The sequence below is a fragment of the Theobroma cacao genome, chromosome 10 (genome assembly GCF_053813885.1).
Source record: "Theobroma cacao isolate CCN51 chromosome 10, ASM5381388v1, whole genome shotgun sequence".
NCBI classification, from domain to species: domain Eukaryota; kingdom Viridiplantae; phylum Streptophyta; class Magnoliopsida; order Malvales; family Malvaceae; genus Theobroma; species Theobroma cacao.
Genome location: NC_142648.1, coordinates 4,289,399 through 4,308,397, shown reverse-complemented (window position 1 = coordinate 4,308,397; position 18,999 = coordinate 4,289,399). Strand labels below are relative to the sequence as shown.

At 30.2% G+C, this 18,999-nt stretch overlaps 1 protein-coding gene across 1 annotated transcript; it reads left to right on the top strand.

Moving 5' to 3' along the window:
* The first annotated feature begins 5,270 nt into the window (after positions 1 to 5,270).
* LOC18586409 (protein ENHANCED DISEASE RESISTANCE 2) lies at positions 5,271 to 16,241 on the top strand. Its single transcript, XM_018129668.2, has 21 exons — positions 5,271 to 5,789; positions 7,820 to 7,894; positions 8,007 to 8,060; positions 8,145 to 8,210; positions 8,293 to 8,354; positions 8,894 to 9,024; positions 9,102 to 9,148; positions 9,226 to 9,326; positions 9,996 to 10,091; positions 10,168 to 10,232; positions 10,322 to 10,393; positions 11,634 to 11,780; positions 11,876 to 12,201; positions 13,084 to 13,147; positions 13,264 to 13,439; positions 14,516 to 14,617; positions 14,757 to 14,807; positions 14,894 to 15,037; positions 15,138 to 15,233; positions 15,606 to 15,707; positions 15,906 to 16,241. The coding sequence occupies exons 1-21, from the start codon at positions 5,652 to 5,654 to the stop codon at positions 15,996 to 15,998; spliced, it is 2,208 nt and encodes a 735-aa protein (XP_017985157.2). The 5' UTR covers positions 5,271 to 5,651; the 3' UTR covers positions 15,999 to 16,241.
* Positions 16,242 to 18,999: the final 2,758 nt, after the last annotated feature.

The window sequence follows — 18,999 nt, the reverse complement described above, 5'->3', positions numbered from 1 at the left end:
AGGGTGGGGAATTGAAAGGTTATTGAAAAAAAAATTTCAATTTTTTTTTGTTTGTAAAGAAAATTTTTTTGTAAAATAAAAATTATTTTATGATTTAACAAAAAATATATATATGTTGATTTGCGGATAAATCATTTTTCATTTATCTTCTCTTTTTAAAAAATATCATTCTCCCTTCCTCGTAAATACGTGAGGAATTTATTTTATTAGAGTTTAGGTGGACGGTGAATAAATTACATGATTACTATCCATTATAATATATCAATATATTACATCAATTCATGTGGCATGAAATGATAAGTAGTATTTGATTAATAACATTTAGTCAAACGTTAGCTATAAAATTTATTTGACTCAAAATATAAGTATAAAAATTTACTTAAAAATAATAAAAAATAATAATTTATTTATTTATTTATTTTAATAATTCGTGAACTTATTTAGATATTATATTTTTTTTCTCAATATCGCAATTATATGCTTCTTTCAAGTATAAATTTGGCACGAATGTATTATTTATTGATTCTTTAACCTATTTCTTTAACTATTTCATCCAAAAATCTATATCTCTGCTAGTACATACCAGGAGGTTCAAGAAAGAAAGAAGATTCAGACCTTGAATAAATCTCCTAAGAAGAGGTAATAACTAGTGTGCCAAGCCTTTAATTGTTAAAATGAGGTTAATTATTACCAAAAAATTGAATCTACTCTTCTTTTTAGGCACAATTTCAGGTAAGTTAAGAAATTCAAACATAGTTCTTTAAATGTTATTTAAAGTTGGAGGGCTGGAATTTGAAGCTGCTGCTTGAAATTTTGTTACCTCAATTCACAGTACTCCACCAACAATAATTTGGCTTAATTTATAAGATATATGGTTTTCGTGTTGACATAAATGACTTCGAATTCATATACTTTTATCAATAATTTATTTTAATATTATTCAGTGCAGGATATAATTCTTTACTTCTACATTATACTAAAACAACACAATTTATATGCTCCAAATTTTATAAATTAAAAGTCATAATGCTAAAAAAACCGTTAAACTATTTACAAAAATTTAAATAAGTTTTTATTATTTTATTACGTTTAATCGAATTTTTTTATTTTTATTTTAAATCAAATAAATCATTATAATTATAATTATTGATTGACTAATTATCATTAGTGACAATATTAATTATTATTTTATATCAAAATGGCACTGAGATGATGTTGATGTAAAGAGTGAGAAATGCCACATACTTATATTATCATGTCAAATTAGTATGTGATGTTATTATCTATTATGATTTATCAATATGTCATATCATTATTAATTATGATATGTTAGTATATCACGTGAACGTCACGTGAACGTCACATGACATAAAATGATAAATAAAATTTTAATTAAATCAATCGTTAATTATAAGAACTCATTCGACTTAAAATAAAAATATAAAAATTTATTTAATTAAAAACAAAAATTCTAAAATTTGATTGAGGACAATAAACATATAAATACTTATTTAAATTTTTTAAATAATTTAAAAATTCTTTTTTAGATATTATACCAAATTAAAAGGCATTGTAATGAAATTAAGAGTAGATGTATCATGTCATGAAAGGTTCAGTCAATGACATTGACACAAGTCTATGACAAGGATATCCTCTTTTTCCTCGATTCTTTAAGGTGGTAGGTGAGTGTCTCCTTTCATAGCGGATCCTTTTAGGTTAATTTAAGATATTTTTTTATTAAGGTTGTTTTGAGTTTGAGTTATTTTATATTTAAATTATTAATTTTTAAAAAAATTAAATTAAATTGAATTTAAATAAATTATTCAGATTTAAATTATTTTGATTTATTTTTCATATAATTCTAGTTTAAATCATTTTGTATTTGAGTGATTTCAAATTCGATCTATTCATATTAAAATTTTTTTTGAGTTCGGATTAAATATATTCAGGTCATTAATTTTTTTTGATTAAATCAGGTCAGTTCAGATTTAGACAGTCAAATAAGTTTTTCGGTATTCCTTATACGAAAAGTCAAGTTTGAGTAAGCATCTTTTCTTAAAATAAAAAAAGAATTATCAATAGATATTTTCTGCTAAATAATTAATTAACAATACATAGTTTATAAAATTTAGATGTCTTCCCTTTAACAAAATGATGGCGTGTAATTTCTAACATTAGTTGTTTTCATCAATGAATCAAATTCCTATCTTGCCCTTCTTAGTTTATTTAATTATTTTTTTATATTTCAAATCATTTTTAATAGAAAAAGATAATTTCGTTTAATTAGAGTTTGTACACTGGGTGAGATTTGAATAAAAAATTGCAATTTGAATACAGTAAAATATATATGTTTTATTTTAAAGTCTTGAATTTAGAACATAATAATTAAGTGCCCACGTGAATAGTTCTAATGCTTTAAAGTTGGTAGACTTTTTAATTGTTTTTAATTGCAAGATAATTTAGGGACCAATTCCAGAATTCAACCTAGTTTTTTTTTTTCATTAATTTTCTTGGTTTCATCATACTGGCAATGTTTCTCGTAAATAAGTTTTTATTTTTTTAATTTACATTTAATCGAATATTTATATTTTTATTTTAAATCATATAAATTTTTTTAACTAACAGTTGATTAACTATTTTTAATCAAATCATCATTGATTGTTTTATATCACATGATATTAATATAATATATTGACATGTCATATTAAAAAGTAACATGTGACATGTTGATATAGCATAATAACATAATCATATAACAGTTTCACTCTTCATGCAAGCATCATGTGAGCATTAAACGAGAAGTGATGTTTTAACTAATAGTAGTTAATTAATTGTTAGTCATAAGTCTATAGCATCCAAAATATAATTATAGAGATTAGAGAAATTAAGAATTTATTTAAATTTTTTAAAATATTTTAGTGACTTTTTTAAAACATTTTGTCTAAAAAGATAATATATGTAAAACATAGAATTCAAATACTCTTTAAATTAACAAATCTGACTTTTGAATATTAGTACTTGTTATTAACTTTAATTATGCCAACTCAAAAAATAGAAAGAAAGAACCATTGAATGAATTCTTCAATAGGAATGACTTTTATTCTTACTTTTGATATTATCTTTTAATGGCATAAAGATCATTATTAACTGTATCTAATTGCTATTACCTACAAAGCTGTCAAAATTAATTAATGTCCATTGATAAGTACTATTATTAATTAGGCAGTTTTTGTTTAACACTTGAATTTACTGAATACCTAAACAAACTAGATATATTTAATATTAATTTTTGTAAAATAAGATTGATTTAAATAATTACCAAACTCTTACCTAACAATTTAAATGAGTGGTTATCTTTAGTTAATGGTAATAATTAATAAACATAATTTTCAACATTCTTCTTTATTTTAATTTATAATTTATTAGGGTTTATGATGTTATGCAAAAAATTATTGTACTACTTTTTGTTCTCTAATTATTAAATTTTAATTTATTTTCAAGTAAAATATGGTCCATCTTACTTTGCCATAACATGTATCTTTGTTATTTATATTAGATTGGTTGATATTTAATTAAGTTAGACATGTTAACAACATATGGGTTCTTAATCTAAGATGTTTTTTTACTGAAGAAAAAAAAATAATTTTATCGGTTGTTATTAATTACGTACTTTTGTCTTTTGTCAATTTTTTTCTCAAAAAAAAAAACCTGTCATTTTTTTTACGAAATTACACTATTATTTTAAATCTTTATTATGATAGCATGATATTAAGTAGTTATTTGGTACGTTATAATATAAAATATTAACCATATATATTTTTATGTAAGCAGTTTATATTTCTCTCAAACTAATTATTTTTATCATTAAAAATTACCTTTCAAAAAAAATTAACACAAATTAGTCTCACTACTTAACTCTTATTGACTCATTCATAGTTATATTTTGATTAATTAATAAAAAATAAAGAAAATATAAAAAATGAATATAAAACAAAAGATAAATAATAAAAATCAAATTAAGTTTTAATTATCTTTTTAATCACTTAACTTTAAAAAAAAAACCTAGTCAAAGTCAAATATCTAAGTACTGAGACAGTAGGATTACCTGCCAACCTTTACCACAAGTCTTTTTCATGTCTAAAATTATGCAACTGTCACTGGCTCACACCCATTTCTCCAACCTGTGATTATAGGGATTTTTCTTTTTCTTTTTCTTTTTCTTTTTCGGTAATTATTTTGACCAAGTAATTAAGAAAGGAAAAAGCCAGAGAAGCTTTTGCATGGAATTTGGACAATCTTTGGAAGGACTGCCATTTCTTCTTTTTTAATACAAAAAGGACAGTATCTCCTTTCTTAATATGTAAAAATATTTTTGAATTAATTGAAATTTTTTTAATAAATTTTTATTTTTTATTTTTAATCAAATAGATTTTTATAACTAATAGTTATGTTACTTATTTATCACGTAATGTTAATGACGTGATATAATATAATTACATGATATTTTAATTTTTTACATCAATATCACGTCAGCATCATGTGGTATTAAAAATAACAAATGATGTTTTAATTAATGACAATAAATCGATTGTTAATTATAAAAATTTATTTAATTAAAAATAAAATATAAAAATTTGATTGAACGTAATAAATTATTAAATTTCTTAAATAATTTAAAAACTTTAAAAAATATTGTCTTTGTTTTTTTAAATGAAAATTCAAGCTACTCCTTATATAAAATATATATGAACATAAAAAAAATTAACCAGTACATGCATAGAATAAATTAATATTATTAGAGAAAATTTTATAATTAATTAATTTTTTATAATATTTTAAGTTAAATATTTGGATGTAAATATAATAATAACAATAATAACATTAATATAAAATATTGCATTAATGAATATAATTCATGATTAAAACTAGTAATTAGACATCAATTTCTTCCAATTCTCCATTCTAATTAATTCTTAACGACCCTTGTGTTGCACTTGGCCACGTGTCCAACTCAAAGCTTAATGAAAACCATGAAATTTACTTATCGAATTTACCATTTTTTTTTTAGTTAATTCTTAACCCATTAAATAAAGAAAGGTTTTTATTAATAATTTAAAAAAATTGTAAATTAAAAACAAAGCTTTTAGAATTTTTGTGTGTGGGCTTCCAAGGAAAGGGCAGTTTAGTAATTTAACGCTTGGATACAATGATTTATTGATGTCGATGTTCTGTTTTTTAGGTCCCCAAAATTAGTTACCACTTCAAAAAAAGAAACAAACAAAACAGAAGAGTTTAAAGGGAAAACTCAGAAGGAAACGAAGAAAACAAAACCAAAAAAAAAAAGAAAAGAAGAAAAGTTTGGTTTTCCTTGCAAATTTCAAAGAAGTCTGGTTTTCCTTCAATTTGATTCTCTGATTCCCTTAGTTGGGATCAGAGGATCATTTTGTCGTTGGTCCCTCAAAGTCTACATTCAAAGCCAAAATAAATAAATAAGTAAATAAATAAATAAAAATCATAGCCATGCAATAAATATTCTGGTTTCAAGTTGAAGACTTTATAAGGAGGAGAAGAAGAAGGTAGTGGTATCAATGATACAATAAAGAAGAAGAGGAAGGCTTTGGTTTGTTTTTTTCTTTGAATGATTCTAAGAAATGGAAGCTAAAATGGAAGGTTGGTTATATACTATACGTTCCAATCGTTTTGGCTTACAATTCTCACGCAAACGTTACTTCATTCTTCATAACAATGTTCTCAAGAGCTATAAAGCAATCCCCATTTCTGATAAAGAGGTATCCTTTCTCTCTTCCCTTCATGTTTTATCCTTCTCTTCTTCTCTTCTTCGGTTTTGGGATTGAATTATGGATTTTGATATGTTTGAAAAGAACCCATTTTGCAGAATCTAAAAATGTCATGGCTTTTTTTTTTCTGGTCTTTTGGTATTAGGACATGTTCTGTATTGATGAGAATTATGGATTTTCTGATGTAATGAGGCAATGGTGTTTGAATTCTGGTTTTATATTCTGATGTGATTTGTTTTCCTTCGAAATTTGAGAGTAAAATGAATGTGTATGTGTTTCTATATATATATATATTCTGGATTTCAGGTTTGTTTGAGTGGTTGGTTCTGTCTATATTAGGTTTAATGGTTTTGCTCATTTTCAATTTTCATTCTTGTATTTGAAAAAAAACAGAAAAAAAAATGAATTTAATCCTTATATCTTATGGCTGGTTTCTTGATGACCATAGGAAACAAGTAACATAGAAAGGCAGAGGACTAGCAATTCATTTTAAATTACTGTATTTATCCAATTTAGGCTCTTTCTTCTCAAATTCTGCTGAAGGCTTTAACATTTAAGGAATCCTCTGTTCCACAATTGCAGAGCTATCATAGGCTTCACCTCTTCTTTTTTGTATCTTGGTAACATCTTTTATGGTTCTGAGTTTCGTCGATGGCAGGACATAGATGAACTTGAAATCAATAACACTATGAGATTTTTGTCTTATTTCTTTTTAATTTTACCCTTTTTCTTAAATCTCCTGATTATAAATCATGTTACATGTTTTACAATCGTAGATGAGTTGAGAAATTGTTAAGAATCCATGGTATTGGCACTCTTTGAATACACAACTGGCACATAAGGTTTGCCAGTTGAATTGTGAAATTCTTTGCAGCCAGGTTCATGGTACTCAGTTTTTCTATACAAGGAACTGCTATAATTTGGTGGAATGATACTCGTTACCATTCTGTGCTGATCTTGGAGGTTGTCTACCCCTAACGATTCTTGTGATCAAGTGCAAGTTCATCGGGGTGAAATATTGATAATTTAGAAGTCCTGTATCTAGATGAGACCAAACTGATCTACCAACATTTCTGAATAAAGTTTGATGTGTTCTAGTGTTGATAATGTAAAAGAAAACAGAAACACTTTGGATAAGTAGAAGTGAGATCTAGCCATGTGGTGAAGACCCAAGACACCTCTTATTAATGAAATGAGATTACCGAGAAGACAAGATAGAAGACACAGAGAACAATGCTACATGTGGATATAGGTCTGATGGAACTTAAAGATCAAATTATAGTCAGATGATCCAACTTCCATGGACTAAACCTTGCAATAGATGGCTTGCAGTTGTCTTCCAATTTAATAGCTTTAAAAGTGCAGCCGAGATTTGATGTTTTCAACCCTTTCATGTATAGAACCTTAGCTACATCTTTGGAACGTGGTTGGCCACAAAGTCAGATCTTGGTGTACCAATTCCTTCCTGTAATTAAAGAATATGATTTATAATGCCGAAGAAACCATTATGAGATTCTCATAATGGGTTCATGAATAGCAGTAGGAGGTTTCTTGCTGGTGAATGTTGCTCACATTATGTCACGAAAACTTTCACATCCTGGATCAAACGGGAAAGCTACAAATAGAAGTCTGATCAAAGCTGGAGTGCCATAACAGAGCAAATATGATTGAAGATAAAGAAAAAACTTCAAGGATGGAGCAGCGAATGGGGTACAATAGCAAAAGTTATTTTGGAGGGTGAAGGGACAGAAACATTTCAAGTAATATATGTGAAATGATTGATGCTTGATTTCAAGTACCACTCCCAAACATTTTTTGCCATAATTACATATAAATAATTTTGTAAATGGATTAACTAGACCTCTGTCATTGAAATACAAGGAATCTACCAATTTTGGTCCCATTTAAAATATGTAATACCAGCTGAATCAAGACGTAATTATTTTTAGTTTTGCAATATCCGCAAGGATTTTATATTAGAAAATCAAGTATAAGTTCTATCTGAAACTCTTCTTTTACAGGAGCCTGTTAGAAGTGCAATGATAGATTCATGCATTCGGGTTACAGACGATGGAAGGGAGAGCATTCACAAAAAGGTGTGATCATAGATCCCTTATTTATTTTCCAGAAGAATTTATATATATATATATATATTTTTAGTGCTGCAATGTCGATATTTAATGCTTATGAAGTGTTTACTACATGCAGGTCTTCTTCATTTTCACCCTTCACAGTACTTTAGATCATAATGATCAGCTTAAGGTGTGTGAACTGTGAGCTGGTTTTATTCATTTTGATATCAAAATTTATCCGCAAGCAAGTCATTCTAATATTTGAACTTTACAGTTAGGAGCAAGGAGTTCAGAGGAAGCAGCAATATGGATCCGTTGCTTGAAGGATGCTGCACTAAAGGTTTGACACTATTAAGTTACAACCTGTGAGTTTAATGGCTATTGTCATGATGAAAAGCCTTACTTCTTTGATTTCCTTTTAGGAGTCTCGAGGTCAAGCAAAGAATTTTGTAGCTTTTCCTAAGAAGAGATGGCCATCTCTGAGGTAATAATAGTTGATAATCTCCTGATTTCGTTTACAATATTTTTTTACTTTTAGGTGGTTGAAATGCAAATTATTGTAGTTGTCTACGCTTTAAATGGATAGAGAGACATGCATGGAATTCTGGAAATATTTTGTAGCACATACCTACTGCACATGTTGATTGACATGCAAAATTTTTAATAACTCAAACACATGAGAAATTAATTGTGCATAGAATGGAATTTCCCTATTTTTGTTTGCTATAACCACAAATTTACTCTTTTTAGTGAACCTCTAGCATTTCTGGCCTATCCATTCCTACTTTCTGAAGCTGAAACATCTTCAAATGATATCCTGAATAATGCTACTAGAAAACTCTTCTCTCAGATAATAAATTTTCCTGGTCTTTTACATGTTGAAATATGTTGTAACTTCCAATAGACTAGTGAGTACAGTCTAATTCATTCGTGCAGCAGATGTGGCATGTGATTACCCTGTATTTGCCTTATTCAGTTTGTTATTCTGTATATATTTTAAATTCCATTTTCCTGTACCAACAGACTGGGTAGTGCAAAAACAGCACAAATTAAGAACTTTGTTGATTGGCCATTTCGCTCATCTGTTCATGCAGAGGCAATGACATCTGATGTTATTGCACCCTCACCTTGGAAGATATTTGGTTGTCAGAATGGTAATATTTGTAAGTTTCTAATCACAATTCAAGTGGATCAATGCATGCATCATTGACAAATAGTGTTGCTAACACAGGGTTACGACTTTTCAAAGAAGCAAAAGATGGGGATTCGCGTGGAGGGGTAGGTTGCCCTTTGGATATTCATGATAGTTGTACTCAATCTTTTCTTTTTTGGCTGAAGAAACTTCTTGTTCTCAGCATTGGGATGATCATCCGGCAATAATGGCTGTTGGTGTGGTTGATGGGACCTCAGAGACCATTTTCCGTGCGGTCATGTCTCTTGGTCCTGCAAGATCAGAGTAAGAATGCTGCAAGTTTACCTCTCATTCTATATATATAACAAGTTTTGTATTGTAAAAGTTCTCCTTCCCTTTTTTATCATAAATATCATAGAAATGCTCATCCATCCATCTAAGTATCAAATCTATTGACTGTCCCTAAAAAATTTTCTATTGACTGAAAATTATGCTGAAATGCTCAACAATAGCACCACCATTTTGTTACCTTCATTTGAAATAAGGTAGTTAGTTTTGAGTCCTAAATTTGGGAGGCTATACCTGGTTTCTAAAACCTAATTGAACTTGTATTGATTTGCGTTCAAGCCAAACGTCTCACACTCTAATAATACTGCACCAAAGTTGAGTTTTCTGATGTGGTAGGCTCTACTTTTTCATTAGATTTTTCACTTTTGTTCTCAGACATTCCCCAGTTTGTTTCCCAAGGAAATTATAGAGAGAAAAAAAAATTCGACTTCAGTAAACTAATCCTGCTTTCTTAAGTTATGGGTGGATCTAGATCTTCTATAAAGCAGAAGGGAGGACCTTATTTTGGATTTCAGTTACCAGATGATTTTTGATTACACAAAACCTCGTATGCTGTATCTGTTCTAGATAAGAAATATCCATAATATCTACTTGTTTTACTGGACTTGTCTCATTCCGGATGTCAAATAACCAATTGTCTTGCAGATGGGACTTCTGCCTCTATCGTGGCAGTGTGGTTGAGCACCTTGATGGTCATACAGATATCATTCACAAGCAGTTATATAGTGATTGGCTACCTTGGTTAGATTCTATGCCTCTCAAACAGAATTCACTTCTTACATTTTGTATAGTTGTATTGATCACAAAATTTGTGCAGGGGAATGAAACGAAGAGATTTACTGCTTCAACGCTATTGGAGAAGAGAGGATGATGGGACTTATGGTACTAAATTCTTAAGGAAATTTTGTTATAATGAAGTTTTTGGAAATGTTGTCTTCTAACTTAATATTCCGTGTCTGCTCTTGTCACAGTGATTCTGTACCACTCTGTGTTTCACAAGAAGTGTCTACCCCAAAGTGGCTATGTCCGTGCTCGCCTTAAAAGTAATGTATGCTTTGGATTAGAAATTTAAAAAGTTCATTCTCTTCTGGTTAATGCATTTGAGTCAGTTTTATGGTCAAATATAGGGAAGAAACGTAAAGGTCATCTGTTCATCACACATGCAAGCTTCACTCATTGAGCTGACTTATTCAGTTTCTTTATCCTCCTATCTTGGCCATGCTTCAGATTTATATATATATATGTAGATAGTGCAAACTGGATGATATACTCACATCTATAGTTTGACAACTAGAACAACAATAGTACTGTAAAAGATAAAGGAATTAACACTCATAGGCACCATTTATAATGTTATTACAGATACTTCACTTCCTTTGTCAATGGTAAATCATGAATGATGCTCAAGCCATAAGCCAGGAGTTTCAAAATTGGAGGAGCCACTTGTTCTCTTTTTACTTCTAAGATTTTCTCGTTTAGTGTATGCTGTGTCTTGGTTTGCACCATAACTTCAAAAGAGCTTTCTTGTTCAAACTTAACCTGGTTAAGAAAACTACATTCACTCTGCATAGTCTCTTATATCGCTTCTTTATAATGAATGAGTATTGTAAAGATGATATTTATCCATAGGAAATTTGACGCTTTTCAGTTGGGTTGTTTGTCGCTCTCATGCCCTGCATTTATGGCCAATCATTCTAGCTCATAGGCTACATTGCTAGCTTTTGTAGAGAACTCCAACTTCTATAGTTTAACCCCAAATTGTATATTCTTTGTGTTGTTGACAATCAAATTTAATTTTGAAACATCAAGGTAAGTCAATTCAATCATAAGCAGAATGTTAATTACCCCTGATGTTACTGGAATTAAATTCAGTTTTAAAGATTCAGAGCTGACCAAAACATTAGGCACACTGACGTTTGTATTTTTGGAGCTCTTGCTAACCTTAGCTATCCTATTAATTTGTTCAGACTTTTAAAATGTTGATAATTTGATCAACAAACAACTGATTTCTTGAAGTTTTACCATTAACTTTAAGAGGCTTGTACAGATCCAGATTATAGAAATGGGTGATGACAAGAAATCACTGGAATAGACATGGCTTCAAGGCCTGCTGAGCTGGCTGCTCTTTTTGCTTAAGTAGTCATCAAACTGTACTCATTTTGTTTTTTAAATAGCTCAATTCATTATTCCTCTCCCAATTCCATTGTCCAAAACATGACTGTACAGATGGTTTTGATGGAATTTGTTCTGCCATTTTGAACTTTTACTTATGAAAATACATAGGTGGAGGATATGTTATCACTCCCGTGAACCAGGGAAAACAGTCACTTGTGAAACACATGCTTGCTATTGATTGGAGGTTCTGGAAATTATATCTCCGTCCATCAGCTGCTAGGTCCTTAACAATTCGTATGCTTGAGAGAGTTGCTGGTATCCCTCTGCTCATTAATAATGGTTGAACTTTGTTCCTGGTAGGTTTTTAATCAATGTTGTGTTAAATGTTTTCTTGCACTTACTATATGCAGCCTTAAGGGAGCTGCTCAAAGCTAAACAAGGAAATTATTCTTCTGAATGCCTTGCTGGAGAGAGGCGAAGGGATATAGACTTGCATCAAATTGAAAGAGAGGATTTTAAGATGGAAATTCAAAGTCCCAAAGAGATAATAAAGATCGAGGAGGATGTTTTAATTGAAAATGAGGTGGAAAAACAAGCATCTGGGCGTATAAGTCTAATGAGCCTGAACGAAGCACCTGATGAGTTCTTTGATGTTCCAGAAGCATCTGAGTTCACAGATTATGATCCCTTGGAGAGTGAGTGGCCTCCTGAACCAAGTTCAGAACTGCGCCCCCCGGTACTCACCTAGTCTCTAAGTTTAAATTCTTGCTTTTGCAAGTAATTTAGACAAACTATTTGGTTGAGTGCTTTATTCTCCTATCTCACTTCAAAGTTGGCTTGTTTTGTCTTCATTCTAAAGTTCATTTTTTTCCTCTTACGAATAGTAGTGTCTGCTATGTAAATGAAGTAAAATGCAAAGCTATTACGATATTTATAATTTACACACACAAATGCAAAAATATGGAGAGAGGGAGAGAGGCCAGTGAAGCAATGGCTATCCTTTCCTTTTTGTAATCTATGCTTTCATAGCTCAATGGTTCTAGCCTGTTTTTTAATGCTTTACCTCCATATGAACCACAATAACTTGACCAAGTACTGACTATTCATATATCCTTGTAATATACCAGAATCTGGAAGCTGAATTTGATGGTCTGATGGTAGCAGAAACCTTTTTTAAATTTCCCATTTTATAGGGAGCCTGCCTTCCCTGCATTTTTCCATGCAACTGTCAATGGAATTGGATGACCTCAAGTGTCTACAAATCACACCCTTCTTAAAAAAATATAGTGAACTTCTTCACTATAGATTCTGGATATCTTGTTGGCAAGAAACTTGCTTGGTCAATCTAGCACTGCAATTCTGATATAGGATTTTTCATGATCAACTGTTTCAAGCAGACCTGAGATGGAACTTTTATCCCTCTTTTGTTATTCTTAATTAGTACTATAAAGTTGCTCGATGAAGTTTATTTTACATAGCAATCAAAACCAATTTGTAACTTCAAGTGCTAAATGTGACTTGACAAAGGAACTTTATATCAAGAGATTTATCTGATCTTACCATTATTATTGATTTGTACAATTTATTTACCCTTTTTTTTTCACAATGAAACATGCAGAACATACAACAGCCGAAATTAACATCAGCAGCTGGTTTAGTGAGAAAGTTGCATGATCTTGCAAGTAAGTTCTATTATGCAGCCAAGCTTGCTTGAGATAATTAGTGGATCAAATGCATCTTTATCTGTTTTTAAATAATTATATTGTGATCATCAAGTATCCAATTTTTCATGCTGCAGTTCAAAAGAAGGGTTACATGGACTTACAAGAGGTGGCTAGGGAAGACAGCATAATGTGCTCCTATGGAACCTCTCTCCAAAAGGACCCAACCTGTACTTTACCTTGCAGTTGGTCTGCAGGCGATCCTTCTGCGTTTTTGATACGTGGTAAAAATTATCTGAAAGACCACCAAAAGGTATTCATTTGCTTCAGTTTTGCTTTCAAAATGTAGGCAGGTTATCTGAAATTACTACAACCTTTCAAGACATTCTTTCACACAAACCTTCTAATTATGCAATTTGTATTAATACATGCACACCCGCATAAATCCACACATACATACATGTTTGTGTATGTGTGTAGATATGTAAATAAACACATACAGATACATGCATATGTACATAAACATGCTTGTATGTGCATGTATATATTAACCATTTCTTGGTAAAGTTGGATTCTTGCTTTCAAACATATACAAAATTGAAACTTGTTTAAAGTTGATGGTAGAAAATTAAATTTCAAACAATTATCGATTAATGGTTGGGTTTAAAAGTTAAGGATTAGAAATAGAAATACCAATAAGTTTGAAGAAGATGAACTTAATAAACGTTGTGAAGAAAGGAGTGTCTAATTGATATACTGAACTGCTAAATGCATTTATGATGAACTTTTCTCACTGGGAAGATGAGCATCAAGTCCTACATACGTTGTTTCTATGAATGGAGATTATTTTGTTGGTGAGCAGCAGCTTTATGTTTTGATTTGGTTGTTTGGATATGTACCATACTTAATAGTAAATGTTGATTCCTGAAACTAATACTTTGCTAGAACTTAACATTATTGGTATAAGGTGACAAGAAACCAGACTAGGAAATTTGAATCATCTCAATGACGGTGGCAAAAATAAAGGAATAATTTGACCCAAATTTGAAGTTACAATATGGAGACAACGGACACACACACAGAGAACACTTTGCCTTTTGAAGTGAGATTATTTCTGGAATTTTAATTGTAGGAACAAAATTCAGATGTTAAGGACTTCATTCAAGTTGAGTTCACATTAAATAGCTTCCTAATCCATATAACTTCATCTTTCCAAATTCCAACCCCAAAGTTGGACTTGAGAACAAGAATATATCCTTATTGCTGAAATATTGATTTAGGTGCCTTTAAATGTATCCAATGACTTGCGAAGACAACTTCTCCAGATCTGCAAATGTGAATTTTTGGTTTACCTTTAATCTATATGCTAACTCTGTATTCTTTGAGTAGATCAAGGCAAAAGGAACATTGATGCAAATGGTAGGGGCTGACTGGCTCATATCTGACAAACGAGAAGATGATCTGGGCAGCCGACTTGGTGGTATTGTTCAGGTTTGAACTGTAATTATGTACATTATGTGCCAATTTCTAACAACTGATTCTATGTCATTAAACATCTATGCAAAACATAGACAAACTATCAGAAACAAACCACTGATAGAAAAATAACTCTGTATATATATTCACGCAGAAATATGCAGCACGAGGTGGGCCAGAATTTTTCTTTATTGTTAATATGCAGGTTTGTTCGATTGTTTTATATACTCAATTACTGTCTTTGTTTTCATTAAGATTTGCATTATATAACTATTCCCTATCATGAATCAGATTCCAGGAGCACCTATGTATACCCTAGCAATGTATTACATGATAAAAACTCCTTTGGAAGATCACCCTCTGCTATACAACTTCGTAAATGGAGATGATGCCTATAGGAACTCAAGATTTAAGCTGATACCTTACATTTCTAAGGTTAGCGACGCTTTGATATATAGCATAAAAACTGTAGTTGACTAGTTTCAGGTTTCGTGCTGTTTACTCTACTGTTGTGCCTAACAATTTGCCTCTTCAGGGATCATGGATAGTCAAGCAAAGTGTTGGAAAGAAAGCATGCTTAATAGGACATTCTCTTGAGATTCATTATTTTCGTGGGCAAAATTACTTGGAGGTGGATTCCAAATCCTCAAAACTAAGGATGATATGACTTGTGAATGCTGATTTTGTTATTGCTTTTACCTGCTGATATGTTATTGAAAATGCTTTTTCTCTCTCTATGAAACTAAAACTGATACTGATATGTATTGCAAATGTTGATATGCTTTTATCAAGTCTTTAGATTCTTTTGATAAAAGCAAGTCTTCAAAACTGGAAAAGTTACTTGGTAACTCAGTAAACATCGATTCCCCAATCATAATATATCACTGCTACAGTATTTTGGTTTTGTGATTCTTCTTTTTCTTTCTTCATGAAATGATTTTGTGATTCCTTAACTTGTTATTGTGCTACCATCTGCTAATACTCAAATATATTTAAATTCCAGGTTGAAGTTGATGTTGGGTCCTCAACAGTGGCACGGGGTGTATCTAATCTTGTTCTCGGATATCTGAACAATTTGGTCATAGAATTGGCATTTGTGATACAGGTAAGACTCTTAGTCCTACATGTGTAGGCAGGCAGGTCCTTACTACAAGTCAAATTGTTAATCTGAATGAAATTTTCTCTTCAGTTTCGAGAAAAAATTTGGACCTTTAGTGAGTTAAAAGCTAAGAATTGAAGAATGACTTAATTAGCTGGTGTAATGTACTTGATGGCTTGATTATGATCCACGCTACTTCTGCAGGGTAATACACAGGAGGAGCTCCCTGAAACCCTTCTGGGGACATGCCGGCTTAATCGTCTTGATTTGTCGAAAGCACCTCTAGCAATGCCATGACCTAGAGAAAACTTTTTTTCATGTTTCTTTGAGAGGAAGGGTTGAGTCAAATAGCAAATCATGTATAGGATTTTTTCAACTTTCCCCCTTAACCATTCAATCAAGTTGGAATTGAAAATATGAACCCACTGACTTGATTCTTTGGTGGGGTAATATAGTCTGTAAAGTGGTTATTCCATGATCATTGGCTCATTTTCAATCTATAAGATGAAATGATTATATTACAGCAGAATTCTATAGAAATAGCAATACAACTTTTCCTATTAACCAATTCAATTTGTTATATCGAGCCTTGTCCTAATTTGATCTCAATTCTCTGCATCGAAAATCTCATAAAATTTGTTATAGATCAAAATATCACTGTAAATAAAAGTACTTGATCAACATAGCAAGTTCTTGTAGTACGACGGTACGGATTCATAAAAGTTAATTCTTAATTAAACCATGTTATCAAAATGATATTTAAAAGTCCAGAGTTGGTTAGAATGTCTTGATCTATGATTAATATTTTGAACTACTTGTTCATGGTGTCCCTTGTGTCCGTACCTATCCTCTCTTTATGCTGTACAACCATGTAAAACAGTGAACATTTGGAATAAATCCAAAAACATATAACAATGGTAGACATTACCAATGTAATTATCATCCCTTCTTACTTCAAAAAAAAAAAGGGTAATGTTTTATGTACTTATTAGAGATATTCCTTGTAATAACTCCTCAGAATTTGGATACTGGTTACAGGGTTTACATGACTAAAGCATCCCATCCTTGATCGACAAACGCAATTTGGATGGTATATTCTCAGGAGTATTATACCAGTGCTCAACTCGGGCTACTCATAAATGATATAAATATAATAAATAATAATTTTATACGTAAAATTTTAGCATTTTTCCACCTAATCATAGCATTATTCTGATCCTATATAGTACCATTAATATTTTCCTTTTACTATCTCACAATTTCCATAAATAAATTTAAAAAAAAAAAAAAAAACTCATAAGGCTTTTGCGTTGCCAAACTGCTATAATTCTATTGTCATCTGTCTTGGGGTGTTGTTAGGTTAAGCAGGCAGGCTGTGCATGTTTCTCTCATTGATTGTACGTACTAACTGTTGTACTCTTTTTAAGTACAAAGTCCAAGTCGCTTCAACCATGTGACACACATCAAATCACAGCATAGGGAACATTATGTCACGTTTCTGCAACTTTGATGGAAACTCGACAATTTAATGGAGTCTTATGTCTATAATTTTCCTTTTTTTGTTAGCATTTGTTTTTTTTTAATTGAAAATTAAATGTTCCTACTACTATTTATTGGATGTGCTTCTCATTTTGCAGATTAGTTCCATTGAAATAATCTGTCCCTTTCACTTGCTTTCCCACATGTATTGGCAGGTTTCATTCTTTTCAGAAAATTAAACCATTAAAAAGATTGATTTAACTTGACTTGATAACGCATAAAACAATACCATCTATCTCGTTGTATGAAAAGTTTTATCGATACACTCTAATATTTATTTAATGATTGGTGCATGAATTTTTTTTATCAAAATTTCTCGTTGATTACTCAAAACGTGTAAACTCAATTATTTTAAAAATTTTGTAGATCAACTACTATAGGGGATGCATCTATTTTAAATTTGGTTATTAAGATGCAAAAATGTAGAAGAATTCACATTTAGAGTATACTGTTTTTGTGAATATCTTGTAACCAAATTATTAAAATTTTCAATTTTAAAATTTCCGAATCAGAATCTTAGAAAGGAGATAAGAAAAAAATTGCCTTCTAGTACATAATCCAAATCAAATGAATTTTCATTTGTATCTAAAAATATTTATTTCTTTTCTCATATAAAGTGTCAAATAATGTTTCAAATAATAATAAAAGAAATCACAAAAAAAAAATTAAAATGCATACGCTTATGGTACTAGTGTTTTCTTTCACCCCATTTTGCCCATGAATCCCATAAAGTAGTGTATGTTAAGTATATCTTCTTTTTTTTTTTTTTTTGCTTTTCAAACCCTAATGCAAGAAAAGAAATTATTGCTAATATAGCAACATAATAGAGTTCAATGTCCTAAGAAATGTAATATTGGGGGAAAAAGATTTTTTTTCTAATTTTTTCGTGCACTATATTTGTTGGCATATCATGTTTCTTAATTTACAGTTCAATTAAATCATGACATTAATCATGAAGCTAGAGGACTTTGTTCTCCAAAAGGAAGAGAGTTTTCCCCCTTTATTTTAGAGATATAATAATAATAATATCTAAAAGAATTTGGATTTATTTTAAAAAATTAATAATTTTTTATATTTTTTGTTATATTCAATCAAATTTTTATATTTTTATTTTAGACCAAATAAGTTTTTATAATTAACGGTTGATTAATAGTTATTAATCAAACTATCACTTGTTATTTTTTAACGTGTAAAACTAAGGTGGCATATTGAGATATTATAATGGATATAGCGTGACATGCTGATATGCATGGTCACATGATATTTTATACCTACTATGTCAATGTATATTAATATAAAATGACAAGTAACATTTTAATTAATAGCATCATTAATTGTAAAAACTTGTTTGATACAAAATAAAAATACAAGAATTTAATTGAAAGTAATAAAAAATAAAAAATTATTTAATTTTTTAAAATAGTTCAAGGGCTTTTTAATATATTATGAGAATAAGTTTTTTTCCCAAGTAGTTAATTGCCTTAATTTATTTTTGATCCATTTTTTTTATAAAGAGATAAATGGATGCAAAGAGCCAAAGACATAATGAGAACAACAGTTAAGTCCATTGGGCTGTTGCTCCTAAACCTTAGGTTAATGGGCCAATGTGCCTCTCCTCAATAAAGCAACAAACATTTGACGTTTGCTTGTATAATTCAACAACAATTACTCCTATGATTATTGCTGTTATTTGAATATCTTGCAATCCTCAAAATTGAATTCTCAATCCACAATATAAATAAGGAGTTCTTAAACAAGT

Coding starts and splice junctions, on each gene's coding strand:
- LOC18586409 (XM_018129668.2), top strand. CDS start 5,652: ATGGAAGCTAAAATGGAAGGTTGGTTATATACTATACGTTCCAATCGT. Junction 8,061..8,144: donor ATCATAATGATCAGCTTAAG/GTGTGTGAACTG, acceptor TGAACTTTACAG/TTAGGAGCAAGGAGTTCAGA. Junction 10,233..10,321: donor AGAGGATGATGGGACTTATG/GTACTAAATTCT, acceptor CTCTTGTCACAG/TGATTCTGTACCACTCTGTG.